We start from the raw sequence: 17,812 nt of genomic DNA, 5'->3' as shown, positions 1-17,812 counted from the left end.
GGTGACCTTGGGCAAATTGCTTAACCTTTCAAAATGATCTCTCTCTTATAAATAAAATGTCAATAATAGCACCTGACAAATACTTCCGAGGATTTGGTAAAAATTGAACAAGGTACTATAATAGATTGCATTGTAAATAAAAATGCATTTATCCTCTTACTCTTTGCTGAGCTGACAAAACTTTTGGGCAGCTTCTTGATTCACCCGGTGCATCTTTCTTAGATACTATTGTTCCGTTAGCCTGATGAGTAAAGTAAGATTGATGATATTTAGCAATCCATTTAAGTAGTATTCCAACAGGCCCACCTTAACACTAACCTTTGAGATTGGGGGTTAAAATCCATTTTAAAACTTTTTATTTTTTTTGGTTAGAGTTACAAAATCCATTTCAAAATATAAAGCACATACAAAAAAAAAAATACACGCCTTTTTCCTCCAAAAGAATCTTCAAGCCTAGGATGATTTATCATTATTCCCCTTCATTTAAAATCATCGTTAAGTGCCAAATTTCTCTGGCAGCTTGGCAATGCAGATGGCTCAGAATTAAGCTGGGTTATCCTATCTTCCTTATATCTTTTATGCCAATAAATTTGACTAATGACCTTGAAATATTAGAACCTCCGACTCTAAATGTAAGTTGAGCCTTTTCCAAAGAAGAAAAGAATTTCAGGTAGTCTATCGATATTCTGGCTCACCACAGAGAGAAAAGCAGTGCAGAGATTCCAAAGGCCACCTGAGTCACCTGAACCTGGCCAGTCTATTAAATTCCAGCCTTGATGCTAAGAACTAGAGTTGATTTCTGACCCCAAACATAAAGGAAGACCCAAGAGAGGTGCTTTGTTTTGTTTTTAAATAAATAGGATTTGATTCTTTTTATCAATTTTATCACAGTAAAATTTACATAAAATAAAATTCATCAATTACACAGTTCCAAGAGTCTTGACATATATACATACTTGTATAATGATGTATGTGTAACTACCACCATAATTAAGGTAGTTACTTCATGCTTCTTTGTAGAAATGAATGGGACAAGGGGCACCTGGGTGGCTCAGTCAGTTAAGCATGTGACTCCTGATTTTGGCTCACATGTCATGATCTCAGGATTCTGGAACTGAGCCCCATGTCTGACTCCACACTCAGCAGCGAGACTGCTTCTCCCTCTCCCTCTGCCCCTTCCTACTGCTCATGCTCTCTCGCACTCTCTCTAATAAATAAATAAAATCTTAAAAAAATAAAAAGAAAGAAAGAAAGAAATCCCTCCTTAAAATGGTCTTTAGTTCCCAATTACCCAGGGCAGTGTTGAGGGGCTTCTTTCAGTACTAGCTGGGTCCACCAATGGTCAAAGTGACCTGCCAAAGGCCAAAGAGGGCCAAGAAGTGGAAGCGCTGAGGATAAGATGCTAGACACCCTTGGCAATGACCATACCTTTCTAGAGATGAAGCCAAAGAATGGCAAAGAGTCCTTGCAAATGTAGTAGGCAAAAGAGAGCTGACTTCTAAAAATGGCTTGTCTTTCAGTTCACGTTGGAAAGTGATGATGACTACATATTTTGGAACTCAGATTACTTAATGCTTATACAAAATTGTTTTTCTGACCAACTCTAATAGCAAAAACCAAAGATGGCTCTGAAAAACTGAACAAAAGATGGTTTATCCAACAGCTCCAAAGCTCTTGCAGGTTCTAGTCTTAAAATGTTAACAATTTGTTCCTTTCCCTTTAGCCAATTAATTCATAAATGCCCTCTACTAAATGTACACATGTTATCATGTGTTTATCAGACATCAACTCTTAGAAACACCAAGTAATGGGCTTCAATCTTTGTTTGCCTCCTTTCCTGTAAGTGAACACAAAAACCATACAGGAAAGTAATACGAGGCATTCTCTAAATGTCCTAGGAAAAATATCCATTCCTCATCCTACTCACTAGAGCAAGGAATAAATAATCCTGAGCTTAAGTTCAGGCTGTGGTGAGTTTGTAATTATTGAGCAGGAAATAACTGCTATGGGGTTGCTTCCTTTTGTCTTACCTTGATGAAGCTGTAATCAATACCCCTGTATCATTACTACAAATCTGACTCACTACAAAGTTACCTAAATGTAAATGAAAACCATAAATCAGACACAGTTTTATTATAGTCAAAGAAGACCATGTAATTATACATCATTTATTTTCTTCTTATCATTCAGATATACCTTCCCGTGCCACCAGGTGATGGTTATCGACAAGTCTACTTTGTACAAAAGTCAAAAGAAAGTGTGTTGGTAGTTCACAGTACTTAACTTTGAGAATTCTGTGATTAGATCTGTGCAGTTCTAGTTAATTTTTCTTCCAAATGAAAGGTATGCAAAAGGGAAAAAAAATCTCATTCATTTAAGAAGTGCTTATTGAGATGAGAACTATTCTGTGCCAAGCACTGGTTAAAAACTTTGCCCTTCATGGGGCTCGCTGGACATGAGGAAACAGACAAGTATGTGTTTTCAATGCCTGTGACATTTGTGATAAAGTGATCTATGAATAATCAGTTCCACATGGTGCTTTGGGGTGGAGAGAACACAACACCAAAAGAGGACTTAGTAAGAAGGCGATGCTTGACTCTAGCCTTGAAAAATAAGGAAGGACAACATGGGATGGGGTGGGGTACGGGGAACACATTTCAAGGAAAGACAGCAGCTTGTGCAAAGGCCCAGCAGTGTGAAAGGCCATTGAACTTGGGGAACTGTAAGCAGCACAACACATCTACAGGGCAGGGTAAAAAGTGTAGGCAGGAGTGAGATTTTCCTAAGCAGAAAATTATGCATGCTTTAGAATCTGGACATGAGATCTCATTGGAGATCCAGGAATGGATATCTCATGTCCAGGTATTTGATGCTACCAACAGATTTTAAGCAAGGGAGGGAGAAGTATGGATTTTTGCTTGGGGTGGTTCACAATGTGAATGAAAAAGAGGAGGTCTGGAGGCAGGGAGACCGGTTAATAGACTATTGCAATAGTTCAAGCAAAAGACTATGAGAATCTGAACTAGGAAAGTAAAAGTAGGCATGGGGAAGAAAGAATGGTTCAGGGAACATTTAAGTAGCTTTTCTGACAAAACTCAGTGATTAATGGTACCTTGGGAATAAGGAAGAAGTGGAAGTCTAGGATTATTCCAAGGTTTATAATTTGGGTGACAGGTGGTTCACCCAGATAGAGCAATTTTCAGGGAAAATAGGAAAAGTTGCTATTTATACATATTAAATTTGAGTTGCCCACACAGAGCTGTCTATTGACAGCAATCTGGATATAGAGCTCAGTGGTAAAATTTTCATACAGGATATACTTGAACCTATTTATCTACTGAAGCATAATAATTCCTATCATTCTGTAGCAGAAACAATGTATGGGAGACTAAGTAATTAGATATTAGCTCAGATCACTATCTCTCCCATTACTCTGGTCCATCATGACTGATCTTAGAGACAAAAAAACACAGATCCAAGGACGCAGTAAAAACCAAGGTCATTGTAGATCAGGAGATACTTGCATACTTATAGGATTAACATTGTCTGGATTCCAACAACCAGCTGAATATATTCAAGATAAAGCTACAGTACATATTTCAGACTGGGGATTGGCAACAAATGGCTGTGGACTATATTCTGAAAAATAAGCATTTTCACACGTATCGGGGGCTATTTCTAATCCCAGCATCATAGCCAGGTCCGGCTGCATATTTCTGATATTTGGTCCTACCCACAACCTCCTCTAGCTGTCCTTGCCTGGCTAACCCATCTAAGGAGCAGGCTTCATTTCCTATGAGCACATGGTAAAATTCGTATCTATGTTTTCTCTTTACTTCTTATTGTTCGTCTTCTCCATCAGACTCTGAGTTCCCCCAAGGCAAGGGACCATGTCTAGGACACAAAAGACCCTTAGTAACTATTCTTGAGTGAGTACATGGTGAACAAAAGGGGTGGCACAAATAGCCAAGAAAAGGTAGAAAAGGATTAATTCCCTTCACCGCCACATTTATGGTTGTGGGCCTTCCATGGCCTCCCTTCCAGTCAAAACATACTTTCTAGATCTGGATCCATTGCAGTGTACTCAAGGATGCTGCTAGTGGTGTGTGAGGCTGTAAATAACTCTAATGAGAAGGGCTCAAGTCTTCATGTGTTTGCCTTGTTTTGCACAGCACTCGGCACACTCCCAAGCACAGATGGGCTCTTCATAAATATTATTGAAGGATGATGACACAGAGGATTATTTAATGCTTCTGCATGGAGTGGAGACAGACCTCGGGCCACAAATATACTTTTAATGTGCTTTACTTCTCAAATCATTTGAACCAAAATGATTTCAGCCTCACAGACTCATCTGCAACTACAAATCAGACACATTCAGAGGGAGAAAACTCCAAAAGAATGCCATTTTCAAGACTGAAACTGCATTATTCTGGGGTAAATGGAGTCCTTGTTTCAGTAACACTGTAAGAGTAGAAATTAAAGACCCTGAAAGTCTTCCCTCAGGGAACAACGATTATCTATGAACAATGACATTTTGCCTGAATAATTCATCAGTTTCAAGGGTGCAGGCCCCCCCTGATTCTGGAATCCCAAGAGTTTAGGCAAGTGCACCATTTAATGTGTCTCAGCTACTCAGTTGTCATTCTTCTGGGTCCTGGCACTTTCAGGCACATTCCAATGATTTTATTCATTTAAAAAAAAAAAACAAAAAAACCTATAAGGTAAACCAGGGTCAAGATAAGATTTTGAAGCTGTATTTTTTTTTATCTAAGAAGAAAGAAGCTCATAAAGTGTCCATCATGAGAATCCACCTGGGAGCTACCCAAAAGATCAAATACCCAAAACAAATCACCACGTCAGAGCCCCACAGGATTCTGGATCCCAACCAGCAAGCATGAATAATCCTTTTAAATGGTCACTTACATATCAGAACAGGCCCTTTGTGAAATTTCTAAGCAAGGCCTCTGGTTTCCTACTGAAACAGAGTTTTACTGGGAGGGAGAGGACAAAGTGAAATCAAGAACTGCCGGGAAATGTCCGGGAGAAAAGAGGACAAATGGTTTTTGTTGTCAGAGTGAAACCTGCCTCTCCTGGCCAGGGTTTGGAAGGTTGCTGGCTATCCCCAGAAGAGTTGGGCAATATTCTCACCTAGTTTCTCAGGGGCCATCTTGATCCAGTGGTAGTTACTGGGCAGATGGAATTGTACACTAAAGACCCAGTTTCAAATCCTGGGTCACTTTCTGATTAGCTGTGTAACCTTGTACAAGTCACTTAGCCTCTCTGATACATGGTTCAACATCTTGAAGATGGTGAGAGGCATGCCTTCCCAATTACCCACTAAATTCATGCAAAGATCAAGTGAAATCAAATGTACACAAGTTCTTTCTAAATTATAAAATTCTGTAATAAGTGAAAGGTGGTATTATTAAATATGCTCCCATAAATATTAAGTAACCTACGTAGCAATCAGGATCCTGTATGACCCTGAGTCCTCAATGTCTACAGATGGCTCCATTTTTGCCTTTTTCTCCACAGTTTTACTGAATCCTTTTTTTTTCTTCCTTTTTATTGGAAGGATATAAGCAAAAGCAAATGGAAAAAAATGTGGAATAATATACCCTACTCTTTGGTGCCACTAGGCACTGAGTGTGGATTGTAGCATGAGCTTGATATCACAGTATCTCCTGAGGGAGAGAAGTAAAGTGGGGAGCATCCAAAAGATTCTTCCTGGTGGAAGATTCCAAGGTCAAGATACAAAAATCAGTTGTATTTCTAATTGCTAGCAGCAAACAACTGGAAAATTAAATTTATAAAACTATTCCACTTATAATAGCATTGGAAACATAGAAAATAATCAGAAATAAATTTAACAAAAATTGTGTGAGACCTCTACAGTAAACCACAAAACATACATAAGAGAAATTAAACTAGAAAATATGTAAGAGAAACTAAAGAAAACTAAAAGGAAGAGATAAACCATATTTGTCAACTAGAAATCTCAATATTATTAAAATGCAATTCTCCCCAAATTATTCTATAGATTCTACCCAATCCCAATCAAAACTGTCACAACTGGTAGACATTGACAAGTTGATTCTGAAATGTATATAGAAATACAAAAAAAGCTAGGATGTATCATTTTCTTAATTTGGCCAAGAAGAAAAAAAAACACTTGGGGGATTCACTTGATTTCAATGTTACCTTAAAGGTTTAATAATCAAGACACTATAATATTGGTATAATATTGGTATACAGGCAAAAAGATCAATGAGAGAAAATAGAGAATCCTGAAATAGACCCAAACAGAGGGTGTATATGGTCAACAAAGGCACCAAGAGGAAAGAAAATTCTTTTCAACGAACAAGGTTGGAATTACTGGATATAGGGGAGAAGTAAACCTTGACCCCCGCCTTTCACCACACACAAAAATTAATTCAAAATCATCATAGACTGAAATGTGAAGATTAAAACTACAACAATCCTAGAAGAAAACATAGGGAAAACATCTTTCTGACCTTTGGGCAAGCAGAGACTTCTTGTAGAGGACAAAAAGTATATACTAACTATACAAGAAAATATTAATAAGTGAAACTTCATCAAAATGTAAAACTTCTGCTCATCAAAAGGCACCACTAACAATATGAAAAGGCAAGCAACAGGCAGGGAGAAAATACTTGCAATACATAGAGCTGACAAAAGACATTAGCCAGAATATATAAAGAACTTCTATAAATCAGTAACAAAAAAAACCTAATTTTTTAATTGAGCAAATGTATATGAACTGATACATAACAAAAAAGTTACACAAATGGACAATAAGCTTATGAAAAGGAGCTCAACATCACCGGTTATGACAACGATGCAAACCTAAGCCAAAAGAAAAACGAAAATTTCAAAGCACACAAGGCTTACTTGGCAGGAGACTTACAGGATATAAATGTGCATCTGGGACTTGTGTTTTAAGGACCGCAGTATCTTTTTGGCTTGAGGACCATGCATAGGGCTTTTTCCCTCATCCTCATCAAAATGGAACCACAAACTACCATGGTTTGTATGTATAGTTTGTGGTTTACAAACCATCTATCTTTGGAATAGATACCAAAGACTCAAGGAGACTCAGAGTGAGGTTCAAGAGATGCCTCTCCACCCCACCCCATCAGATCTTGCTTTTAATTTCCCTCTTCTAAAAGATCTGCTTCTCAACAAGCTGCTGACACCCCAGGGTCTTGACCCTGACTGCTCTCAGAGTCAAAGTATACAAAGATCCCCAGGATATAAGCAATGTGGGACTGGTATCTCTGGAGAATATGGAACCACACAATGATCAGAGCATGTCCACATCGTCCCTTCAACTCAGCAAGGGTCAACACCCAAATGCTACTCGCACTACAGGGAGAGTCAGGTCAGCAAAAGCAGCTGAATGTCAAATCGATACCAAGTGAATTTGAGTGTAAGCATGCCAAAGAATGGGCTCTATTTGTTAAAAGTGGTAAGAGGCTTGAAATGCAACTCCAGTTTCAGCCTTAGTCTCTGAGAACCTTTAGGAGAAAGATGAAGTTCCCATTTAAAAGAAAAAAATCAAAACCAATTAAATCTATGTGAGGTGGGGAGGGGAACCCACATGGCTGGAGGAGAAACACCCTGAGTTAGAGAAGCCAAGGGTTGGGGAGCAGGCCTCGGGAGCCCAGAAGAGCCCGTTAGGAGTCCTGAGTTGTTGGGTGAGAACAGAGGTTCTCGGGGTGGCGGGGGTGGGGGGAGTTGGCACGCAGCAGACAAGTGCATGCCCTTTATTCTGGCTGCCTGGCACATCTGCCCCATTTTCTCTGGCTCCTGCCTGGACAGCGTCTTGCTTCTCATTTGTCGTCTCTACTGAGGCCTGGAGCAGAACAGCCCTGGAGCCCATGCCCTGCTCCACAGCTTAAGGAGTCTCATTTGCGCCCCACCCTCAGGAGGAGGCCTGGCCAGTGGTCAGCCCACTATCCCATTGGCAGGGGAGAAGAGGAATGGATCCCTTGTCCTGCCTTCTCATTCTTCCCACTGAGGCTCCACTTCCTGGGGTGGTGACTGTGCTGTGGGTCCCTCTCCTCATCCTTGTGCAGCCTCATCTCCTCGCTTCTGAGGATGGGACCGAGGGCAACGTGAAGCACGGAGGAGGACTTGAGGTTAGAGGGCATGACTAACATAGGCCTCACCTGGGGAGCTGTCACCTGGAAGCCTGGGCAGCCAAGGGTGTCACATCAGCACCTGAAACTCAGAGTAAGCCCTGCAGCTTCCTCGGAGGCCCCTGTCCCCTCTCTGGGTTCCTATGGATCTTACAGTCCCACCACCCCATGTGAAGTAGTACTGCAGAGTCATTAAGACCATGCACTCCGGGGGCGCCTGGGTGGCTCAGTCGGTTAAGCGTCTGACTCTTGATTTCAGCTCAGGTCATGATCTCAGGGTTGTGAGATCGAGCCCCACGTTGGGCTCTGCACTGAGTGTGGAGCCTGCTTAAGATTCTCTCTCTCCCTCTCCCTCTGCCCCAACCCCTGCTCTCCCTCTTTCTCTCTGCTGCCCCCCGACCCCCGCTCAAAAAAAAAAAAAAAAGACCATGCACTCTGGAGCTGGAGTGGCTTGGTTAGAATCCCAGTTCCACCCTTGCTAGGCCCTGATCTTGACCAAGTTATTTAACATCCCTGTACCTCAGTTCCTTCATCTGTAAAATGAGCTCACAGTGTAGTTATGATGACTACCGAGTTTACAGAATGTGCTTACAGCAGTGCCCAGCACAGAGTTAGAAAATCAAAATCAGTAAGGAAACGGTACTGGCAAAAAAATAGACATATAGATCAATGGAACAGAACAATAAAGAGCTCAGAAATAAATCCATGCTTATATACTCAATTAACCTATGACAAAGCAGGCAAGAATATACAATGGGGAAAAGACAGTCTCTTCAATAAATGGTGTTGGGAAAACTGGACAGTTACATTCAAAAGAATGGAATTGGACCACTTTCTCACGCCATGCACAAAAATAAACTCAAAATTAATTAAAAACCTAAATGTGAGACCTGAAACCATAAAACTCCTAGAAGAAAACACAGGCAGTAATTTCTTGGCTGTCAGCCACAGAAACATCTTCCTAGATATGTCTCCTCAGGAAAGAGAAACAAAGCAAAAAAAAACTCTTGCACAGTGAAGGACACCATTGATAAAACAAAAAGACAACCTACTGAACGGGAGCAGATATTTACAAATGACATATCCAATAAGGGGTTAATATTCAAAATATATAAAAAAAACTTATTCAACTCAATCATAAAAACACAAATTATCCAATTAAAAGTGGGCAGAGGATCTGAATAGACATTTTTCCAAAGAAAACACCCAGATAGCAGCAATACACATACACATGAAAAAATGCTCAACATCACTCATCATCAGGGAAATGCAAATCAAAACCACATGAGATATCATTTCATACCTCAGAATGGCTAGAATAAAGAAGACAAGAAATAACAAATGTTGGCAAGGATGCGGAGAAAAAGGAACCCTCATGCACTGTTGATGGGGATGGAAATTGATACAGCCACTGTGGAAAGAGTATAAAAGGCCCTCAAAAACTTAAAAATACAATTACTATATGATCCAGTGATTCCACTATTGTGTGTTTACTCAAAGACAATGAAAACACTAATTTGAAAAGATAGGCGCACCCCTATGTGTATTGCAGCATTATTTATAATAGCCAAGATATGAAAGCAACCCAAGTGTCCACCCATACATGATGGACAAAGAAGAAACGGTATACATAGAAATGGAATATTACTCAATTATTAAATGTAATATGATATAATGCTAAGGGAAATAAGTCCATCAAAGAAAAACAAATACCATATGATTTCACTTGTATATGGAATTTAAGAAACAAAAATAAGACACAAACAAAACGCCAGACTCTTAAGAACAGAGAACACACTGACGGTTCCCAGAGGGGAGGTAGTGGGGGGTGGGATGGGTGAAACAGATGAAGGGTATCATGAGTACACTCATCATGATGAGCACTGAATAAAGTATAGAATTGTTGAATCATATTGTACACCTGAAACTAATATAAAACTATATGTTATTTATACTTCAATTTTTAAAAAAAGGAAATAATATTTTGTACTCACTAGAATTGCTAAAATAAAAAAGACTGGCAAAAAAATGAGGCACAGAGATCACATGTCTCTCAAGTTCCCACAGCTAAGAAGCAGCAGAACTAAGGATCAAGTTCAGGCCACCTGATTCTTCATGCCTCTACCAAGTGCACTATAAAGGTCTCTAAGTTCCCATACTTCCCACAATTCCCAGTGAGGCAGGGGAGAATGAGCGACAGCTAATGATGAAGGGGACACTGACATCAGAAACCTACCATGAAGTTCTTCACGGTGACATCCTTGCTTACCTGTCCAGGGCCGTGCTGGTGGGCATACTCCTCCCAAACCCTCGAACCCCCATCTGACGGAAATATGGAATGCAAGAGAGGTTGGCAGCAATGATGGCCAGTGAGTCAGAAGGGCTCACAAAGAAGCCATTTCGGCCTAGAATCATATAACGGTCCTGTCAGAAGGAATGGGTGAAAATGATCAGACAGAGGCATCTGCTGCTAGCACGCCATTCCCATAATCATCACAAGCTACTCTACCACCATCCTATAAACAACCTAAAACAGTTTGAATGAAGCCAAAGGGGGCATGAGAAACCTTCTTCTAAATTCCTGAGTATCGTAGGGCCCAGGACCTTGACACAGTTAGGAATGTGTCCCACCTGTTGAAATGTGGATGACTATCTCAAGCTTCAGTACCCTCCATATACTTATACAAGAATTATTGCTGAAATACCTTGTTCCTCAAGATGGCAGTTTTAACAAAACCAACCATAAATAAAGATTTATTGCATGAATTTTTTTAAAAGAAATAACCTTTTTATAACATAATGATACCCTGGAACTAAGAAAAGTAAAAGCTATTTAATTGCAATACAGAAGAGCCATTAAAAAGAAGAGCAGAGGCAGAACCAGTTAGGGTTCAAATGCCCCATACGTATCAGCCAGCCCCGTGAATTCTCTGGATTCCGATGCTTGGCTTATTAGCTGGTAAAAGGGTCAGCAGGCAGGGAAATTTCCTACTTACCCCATCAGCATCAAATGCAGCTCCGAATCCATATTCTCCTCCTTTCATAGCTTCCAGAAGGGTTGTTGCATATGTCAGGTTTGGGTCAGGATGCTGCCCTCCAAAATCTTCCAAGGGAACACAGTTTATTGCAGAATTGGCTGGAGCTCCCAGCTCATCACACAAGACTTTTCTCACATAGGGTCCCATGACTAAAAAGAGATAAGTGGCAATATGAAATCTTTGCAGAAACCCCCGAGAGTGCTTCTGTTCTGGTTAGAACAAGAAAGACCATTTAATAGCAGAGGATAAAAATTCTACAAGCTTTGTCAAGACACAACACAGAGTAATACTTATTTCAATTAAAATTCACTGAGTACCTACCATGTGCCAATTGCTGTGCTGGGCATATAGGTGTATCCAATAACCAGTTACATAAAATTTTTCTCCAAAACTTTTCTAATATGTTGCCAGAAAGAAATCAACTACTTAATAATGATCCATGGTGTGTTGCCTTTTATGTATTTAAAAAAATTGGCTAAATATAGGCAAAAGCACTAAAGGCTCTAGGAATGTTCTTTGTCTCTGCAATCATTTTAACTCTGCCAAGTATATAATTGGACACTGTAAACCACGGAAGCATATAAAACTAAGCATATTTTACAAAATAATTGCTAAGAAAAGGTATTTTCCAGTTCAACACATTTACGGAGTGCCTAACATGGAATTCCTAAGTTAAGAATAGAAACATCATATTCAAGGGATGCAAATCACACTGTTTCTACATTACTGGGTTCTTAATCCATTAGTGGGATGAGTCAAATCTACAGGTGATTGCAGTGGTAAGACTGGTGCTATGCAATGGATATTTATGAAATAATTAGATCCAATGGCTTATGAGAAGAAACAACCACAGGTAAAGTTTCACAAAAGAGGTAGCATTTCTGGAGGGATGTGAAGAGAGAATATAAATTTGATAGAGATGGGGAGTGGGGATGCCATCCAAATGGAAAGGACATTATGAACAAGGGAATGGAGCCTGAGTTAGAACATACAGCAGATTTGGGGACCAGCATGTAATCTGGTTGGCTGAAATATAGGTAAAGCATTGTTTTCCATTTAATTTCCACTAGTACAACACAACCCTCAAACACTGAATATCTTTTGATTTTGCCTGTCCAGCACTTATTTCCCCTTCCTCTAGTTGCAATATTTTGGGATTCCTTTGGAGACTAAATCCCTTCCCCATCTTAGTTCTTATGGCTAAATCCCACTTCACCCAAGACTGAGAAGGTGACCTAGGTCTGCCCAATCAATATCCTCCAACCCTCAGCCAGAGTAATCAATTCAGAGACAGACATATAGTATAAGCTAGGCAATGAGGCTCAAAACCAGATATACTGATCAAAATATTTAGAAAGAGAAACTGTCTTCCCTCTAGGCCAGATGATGCTAGGGCAAGAACCTGAAAAATCCTTTTCTGGGGAATATGATCAGCCCAATAAGAAAGAAGAAAAAGCCCAACCAGATGATCTCAGAGTAAAGCCCATGGAGGATGAGCTCCACACAGGGGCTCAGATCTCCCAACAAAATTTTTAGTGCCTCATTCTTAAATGCGCCAGAGAGCCAAGGATCACCAAACTTTTGAAAAATGCAATTAACATGAGATCAAAACAAAAAGAGTAAAGAGCAACCTAGAGGAAACAGAAACTATACAGAGAAAAGAAAACTTTTAAAATATATGTCAGCGATATTTTTTTGTAAGTGTACTTTTTCATTACATAATGCAGTTAGCATAATTATAGGATATTAAATATTTTCAAATGTAAAGGTCCATAAAAAACAATTTTCTTGGGCGCCTGGGTGGCTCAGATGGTTAAGCGTCTGCCTTCGGCTCAGGTCATGATCCCAGGGTCCTGGGATCGAGTCCTGCATCGGGTTCCCTGCTCCTTGGGAGCCTGCTTCTCCCTCTGCCTCTCTCTCTCTCTTTCTGTCTCTCATGAATAAATAAATAAAATCTTTAAAAAAAAAAAGAACAAATTCTTTTTAAAGATTTTATTTATTTATTTGAGAGTGAGAGCAAGAGAGAAAGAGAATGAGCCAGGGGAGGGGCAGACGGAGAGGGAGAAGCAGGCTCCCTGCACAGCAGGGAGCCTGATATGGGGATTGATCCCAGGACCCTGGGACTATGACCTGAGCCCAAGGCAGATGCTTAACCGACTGAGCCATCCAGGTGCCCCCATAAAAAAAAAAAAAAAAAATCTTACAATTAAATATAGAATTGGCTTAAAATACAGATGATAGGAGAGGAGGAGCAAGATGGCAGAGGAGTAGACCTGTTTCGTCTGGTCCCAGGAATTCAGCTAGTTATCAAACCATTCTGAACACCATTCTGAACATTCTGAAAAACTCAATAGGAGAGCGAAGAAAAGAATAGCAGCAACTCTCTGAATAGAAAAGCGACCATTTTCTGGAAGGTAGGACATGCAGAGAAGTGAATCCGAGGCGATATCTGGGAAGATAGAATGCGGGGGGAGGGAGCCTCCATCAGCCCCTACCGGCAAGTGATAGAGCAGCGGAGCACAAAACTGGAACTTTCAGAAGCCTGCTCCGCTGAGGGATATCGTTCCAGTAGCTAAGCGGGGGGGTGGAACTCTCGCGGGACAGGGTGGTCTCAGGACCCTCGGGGTCACAGAAAGACCAGGGGTGCCTGAGTGCGGCAGAGCTCCCAGGTATCGGAGCGGGGAAGCCAGCGGCAGAGACGGAGCCAAGGAGTGGGCTCTCAGCTTGGGGTTCCCATAAACTGTGATCTGCAGCACAGTCGGGCCACTGCTCCTCCAGCAGGGACCCAACAAGTGGCAGAGCCGGGGAGACTCTCCTTCCTCCCCTGGGAGGAGCGGCACAGGAGCGCACTGCAGGGATCTACCAGGTTTGGAGATTCCATAGGGGGTCGGTTGCCAGAGATAGAAATGCTCAGTCACAGGCCGGATGAGCAAGGAGTGCAGCCGGAGACCGGGGAGACGGGAGTGATTGACTGCTTTTCTCTGGGGACTCACTAAGAAGTGGGGCCCCGAGTTCTCGACTCCTCCGGGGCAGAGATTGGAAGGCCACCATTTCACTCTGGCCTCCAAAGCAACCGGAGATTACTTAGCCCGGCCCCCAGCAGGGGCGGGGCAATTCCGCCTCCAGCAAAGACATTTAGGAACCACGGCAACAGGCCCCTCCCCCAGAAGATCAGCAAGAAGAGCCAGCCAAGACCAAGTTTACCAATCAAGGAGAACGGCAGAACTCTAGCGCTAGGGGAATACTGCACACAGAATTCATGGATTTTTTTCCCATGATTTTTTAGTCTTTCAAAGTTAATTTTTTAAATTTTCTTTATGTTTTCTTTTTCTATTTTTTTTAATTTGTCTTCTTTCCTTTTTCAAGCAATATCTTATCAATCCCTTTTTTTAAAAATCTTTTTTAATTTTCATTTTTAGAGTCATGTTCTATCCCTTCATTGTAGTTAACCTTATTTCTTGTATATATATGTTTTTCTGTCTTTAAAATTTTGGGATACAGTTTCTTCTAACAGACCAAAATATACCTTAAATCGCTAGTGTAAGGTTCTGTTCTAGTCTCCTCCCTGATCACATTCTCTCACTTGTTTTTCTTCTTTCTTTTTTCAACCAACTTATCTTATAAATTCCTTTTATAAAATCTTTTATAATTTTCATCTTCACAGTCATATTCCATCCCTTCATCGTATTTACCCTTATTTTAGTACATATATGTTTTTCTTTCTTTAAAATTTTGGGAGGCAGTTTCTTCTAACAGACCAAAATATGCCCAAAATCTAGTGTGTGGCTCTGATCTATTCACCAGCCTGATCATATTCTTTTTTTTTCTTCCTTCCCTTTCTTTTCCCCCCATTCTCACGTCTCTTCTGATTCGTTTAGTGTATATTTTTCTGGGGTCATTGTTACACTTTTAGCATTTTGTTCTCTTATTCATCTATTCTCCTCTGGACAAAATGACAAAATGGAAAAACTCACCTCAAAAAAAAGAACAAGAGGCAGTACTGACTGCCAGGGACTTAATACGGACATTAGTAAAATGTCAGAACCAGAGTTCAGAATGACGATTACAAAGATATTAGCTGGGCTTGAAAAAAACATGGAAGATACTAGAGAATCCCTTTCTGGAGAAATAAAAGAACTAAAATCTATCCAAGTCGAAATCAAAAAGGCTATTAATGAGGTGCAATCAAAAATGGAGGCTCTAACTGCTAGGATAAATGAGGCAGAAGAGAGAATAAGTGATATAGAAGACCAAATGATGGAAAATAAAGCAGCTGAGAAAAAGAGAGATAAACAACTACTGGATCACGAGGGCAGAATTCAAGAGATAAGCGATACAATAAGACGAAACAACATTAGAATAATTGGGATCCCAGGAGAAGAAGAAAGAGAGAGAGAGGCAGAAGGTATATTTGAACAAATTATAGCAGAGAACTTCCCTAATCTGGGGAAGGATACAGGCATCAAAATCCAGGAGGCACAGAGAGCCCCTCTCAAAATCAATAAAAATAGGTCAACACCCCAACATCTAATAGTAAAACTTACGAGTCTCAGAGACAAAGAGAAAATCCTGAAAGCAGCTCGGGACAAGAGGTCGGTAACCTACAATGGCAGAAACACTGGATTGGCAACAGACCTATCCACAGAGACCTGGCAGGCCAGAAAGGACTGGCATGATATATTGACAGCACTAAACGAGAAAAATATGCAGCCAAGAATACTATATCCACCTAGGCTATCAATGAAAATAGAAGGAGAGATAAAAAGCTTCCAGGGCTTTTTGCAAAAAGAATTTGCAAACATGAAGCCAGCCCTACTAGAAATATGAAAGGGGTCCTCTAAGCAAAGAGAGAGCCTATAAGCAACATAGACCAGAAATGAACAGAGACAATATATAGTAACAGTCACCTTACAGGCAATACAATGGCACTAAATTCCTATCTTTCAATAGTTACCCTGAATGTAAATGGGCTAAATGCCCCAATCAAAAGACACAGGGTATCAGAGCGGATAAAAAAAAGAAAAGACCCATTGATATGCTGCCTGGAAGAGACTCATTTTAGACCCAAAGACACACCCAGATTCAAAGTGAGGGGGTGGAAAACGATTTACCATGCTAATGGACACCAAAAGAAAGCTGGGGTGGCAATCCTTGTATCAGACAAATTAGATTTTAAAGATTTTTTTTTTAATTTTTATTTATTTGACAGAGAGACAGCGAGAGAGGGAACAGAAGCATGGGGAGGGAGAGGGAGAAGCAGGCCTCCCGCGGAGCAGGGAGCCCAGTGCGGGGCTCGATCTCAGGACCCTGGGATCATGACCTGAGCCGAAGGCAGATACTTAATGACTGAACCAGCCAGGCACCCCAGACAAATTAGATTTTAAACCAAAGACTATAATGAGAGATGAAGAAGGACACTATATCCTACTTAAAGGGTCTATCCAACAAGAAGATCTAACAATTGTAAATATCTATGCTCCTAACATGGGAGCAGCCAATTATATAAGCCAATTAATAACAAAATCAAAGAAACACATCGACAACAGTACAATAATAGTGGGGGACTTTAACACCCCCCCCCTCACTGAAATGGACAGATCATCTAAGGAAAAGATCAACACGGAAATACTTTAAATGACACACTGGACCAAATGGACTTCACAGATATATTCAGAACATTCCATCCCAAAGCAACAGAATACACATTCCTCTCTAGTACCCATGGAACATTCTCCAGAATAGATCACATCCTAGGTCACAAATCAGGTCTCAACTGGTACCAAAAGATTGGGATCATTCCCTGCATATTTTCAGACCACAGTGCTTTGAAACTAGAACTCAATCACAAGAGGAAAGTCGGAAAGAACTCAAATACATGGAGGTTAAAGAGCATCCTACTAAAGAATGAATGGGTCAACCAGGAAATTAAAGAAGAATTAAAAAAATTCATGGAAACCAATGAAAATGAAAACACAACTGTTCAAAACCTTTGGGATGCAGCAAAAGCGGTTCTAAGAGGAAAGTATATAGCAATACAAGCCTTTCTCAAGAAACAAGAAGGGTCTCAAACGCACAACCTAACTCTACACCTAAAGGAGCTGGAGAAAGAACAGCAAATAAAGCCTAAATCCAGCAGGAGAAGAGAAATAATAAAGATCAGAGCAGAAATCAATGAAACCAATGAAATAGAAACCAAAAGAACAGTAGAACAGAACGGGAAGATAGACCACGGCGGGAGGGAGCCTCCGTCAGCCCCTACCAGCAAGTAGGAGCTAGTTCTTTGAAAGAATTAACTAGATTGATAAACCCCTGGCCAGACTTATCAAAAAGAAAAGATAAAGGACCCAAATAAATAAAATGATGAAAGAGGAGAGATCACAGCAAACACCAAAGAAATACAAACAATTATAAGAACGTATTATGAGCAACTATATGCCAGCAAATTAGACAATCTCGAAGAAATGGATGCATTCCTGGAGAAGTATAAACTACCAAAACTGAACCAGGAAGAAATAAAAAACCTGAACAGACCCATAACCGGCAAGGAAATTGAAGCAATAATCAAAAATCTCCCAACAAACAAGAGCCCAGGGCCAGAGGGCTTTCCAG

The 17,812-nt window shown here is 40.5% G+C and overlaps 1 protein-coding gene across 2 annotated transcripts in view; it reads right to left on the bottom strand.

Moving 5' to 3' along the window:
- PGM5 (phosphoglucomutase 5) overlaps positions 1 to 17,812 on the bottom strand; it is a 208,350-nt gene that overhangs the window by 152,060 nt on the left and 38,478 nt on the right. For both annotated transcript variants that reach the window (XM_028117393.2, XM_028117394.2), the window contains exons 5-6: positions 11,162 to 11,352; positions 10,435 to 10,589 (exon numbers count right to left, since the gene is read on the bottom strand). In XM_028117393.2, coding sequence (XP_027973194.2) covers positions 10,435 to 10,589; positions 11,162 to 11,352 — 346 coding nt within the window. The remainder of the gene's footprint in view (positions 1 to 10,434; positions 10,590 to 11,161; positions 11,353 to 17,812) is intronic.

The sequence above is a fragment of the Eumetopias jubatus genome, unplaced genomic scaffold (assembly GCF_037043125.1).
Source record: "Eumetopias jubatus isolate StellerSeaLion01/CBP00866 unplaced genomic scaffold, mEumJub1_p1.0 scaffold_15, whole genome shotgun sequence".
Classification (NCBI taxonomy): Eukaryota; Metazoa; Chordata; class Mammalia; order Carnivora; family Otariidae; genus Eumetopias; species Eumetopias jubatus.
Note: the sequence above shows the minus strand (reverse complement) of the source record. Positions and strands in the feature narration are given on the sequence as shown.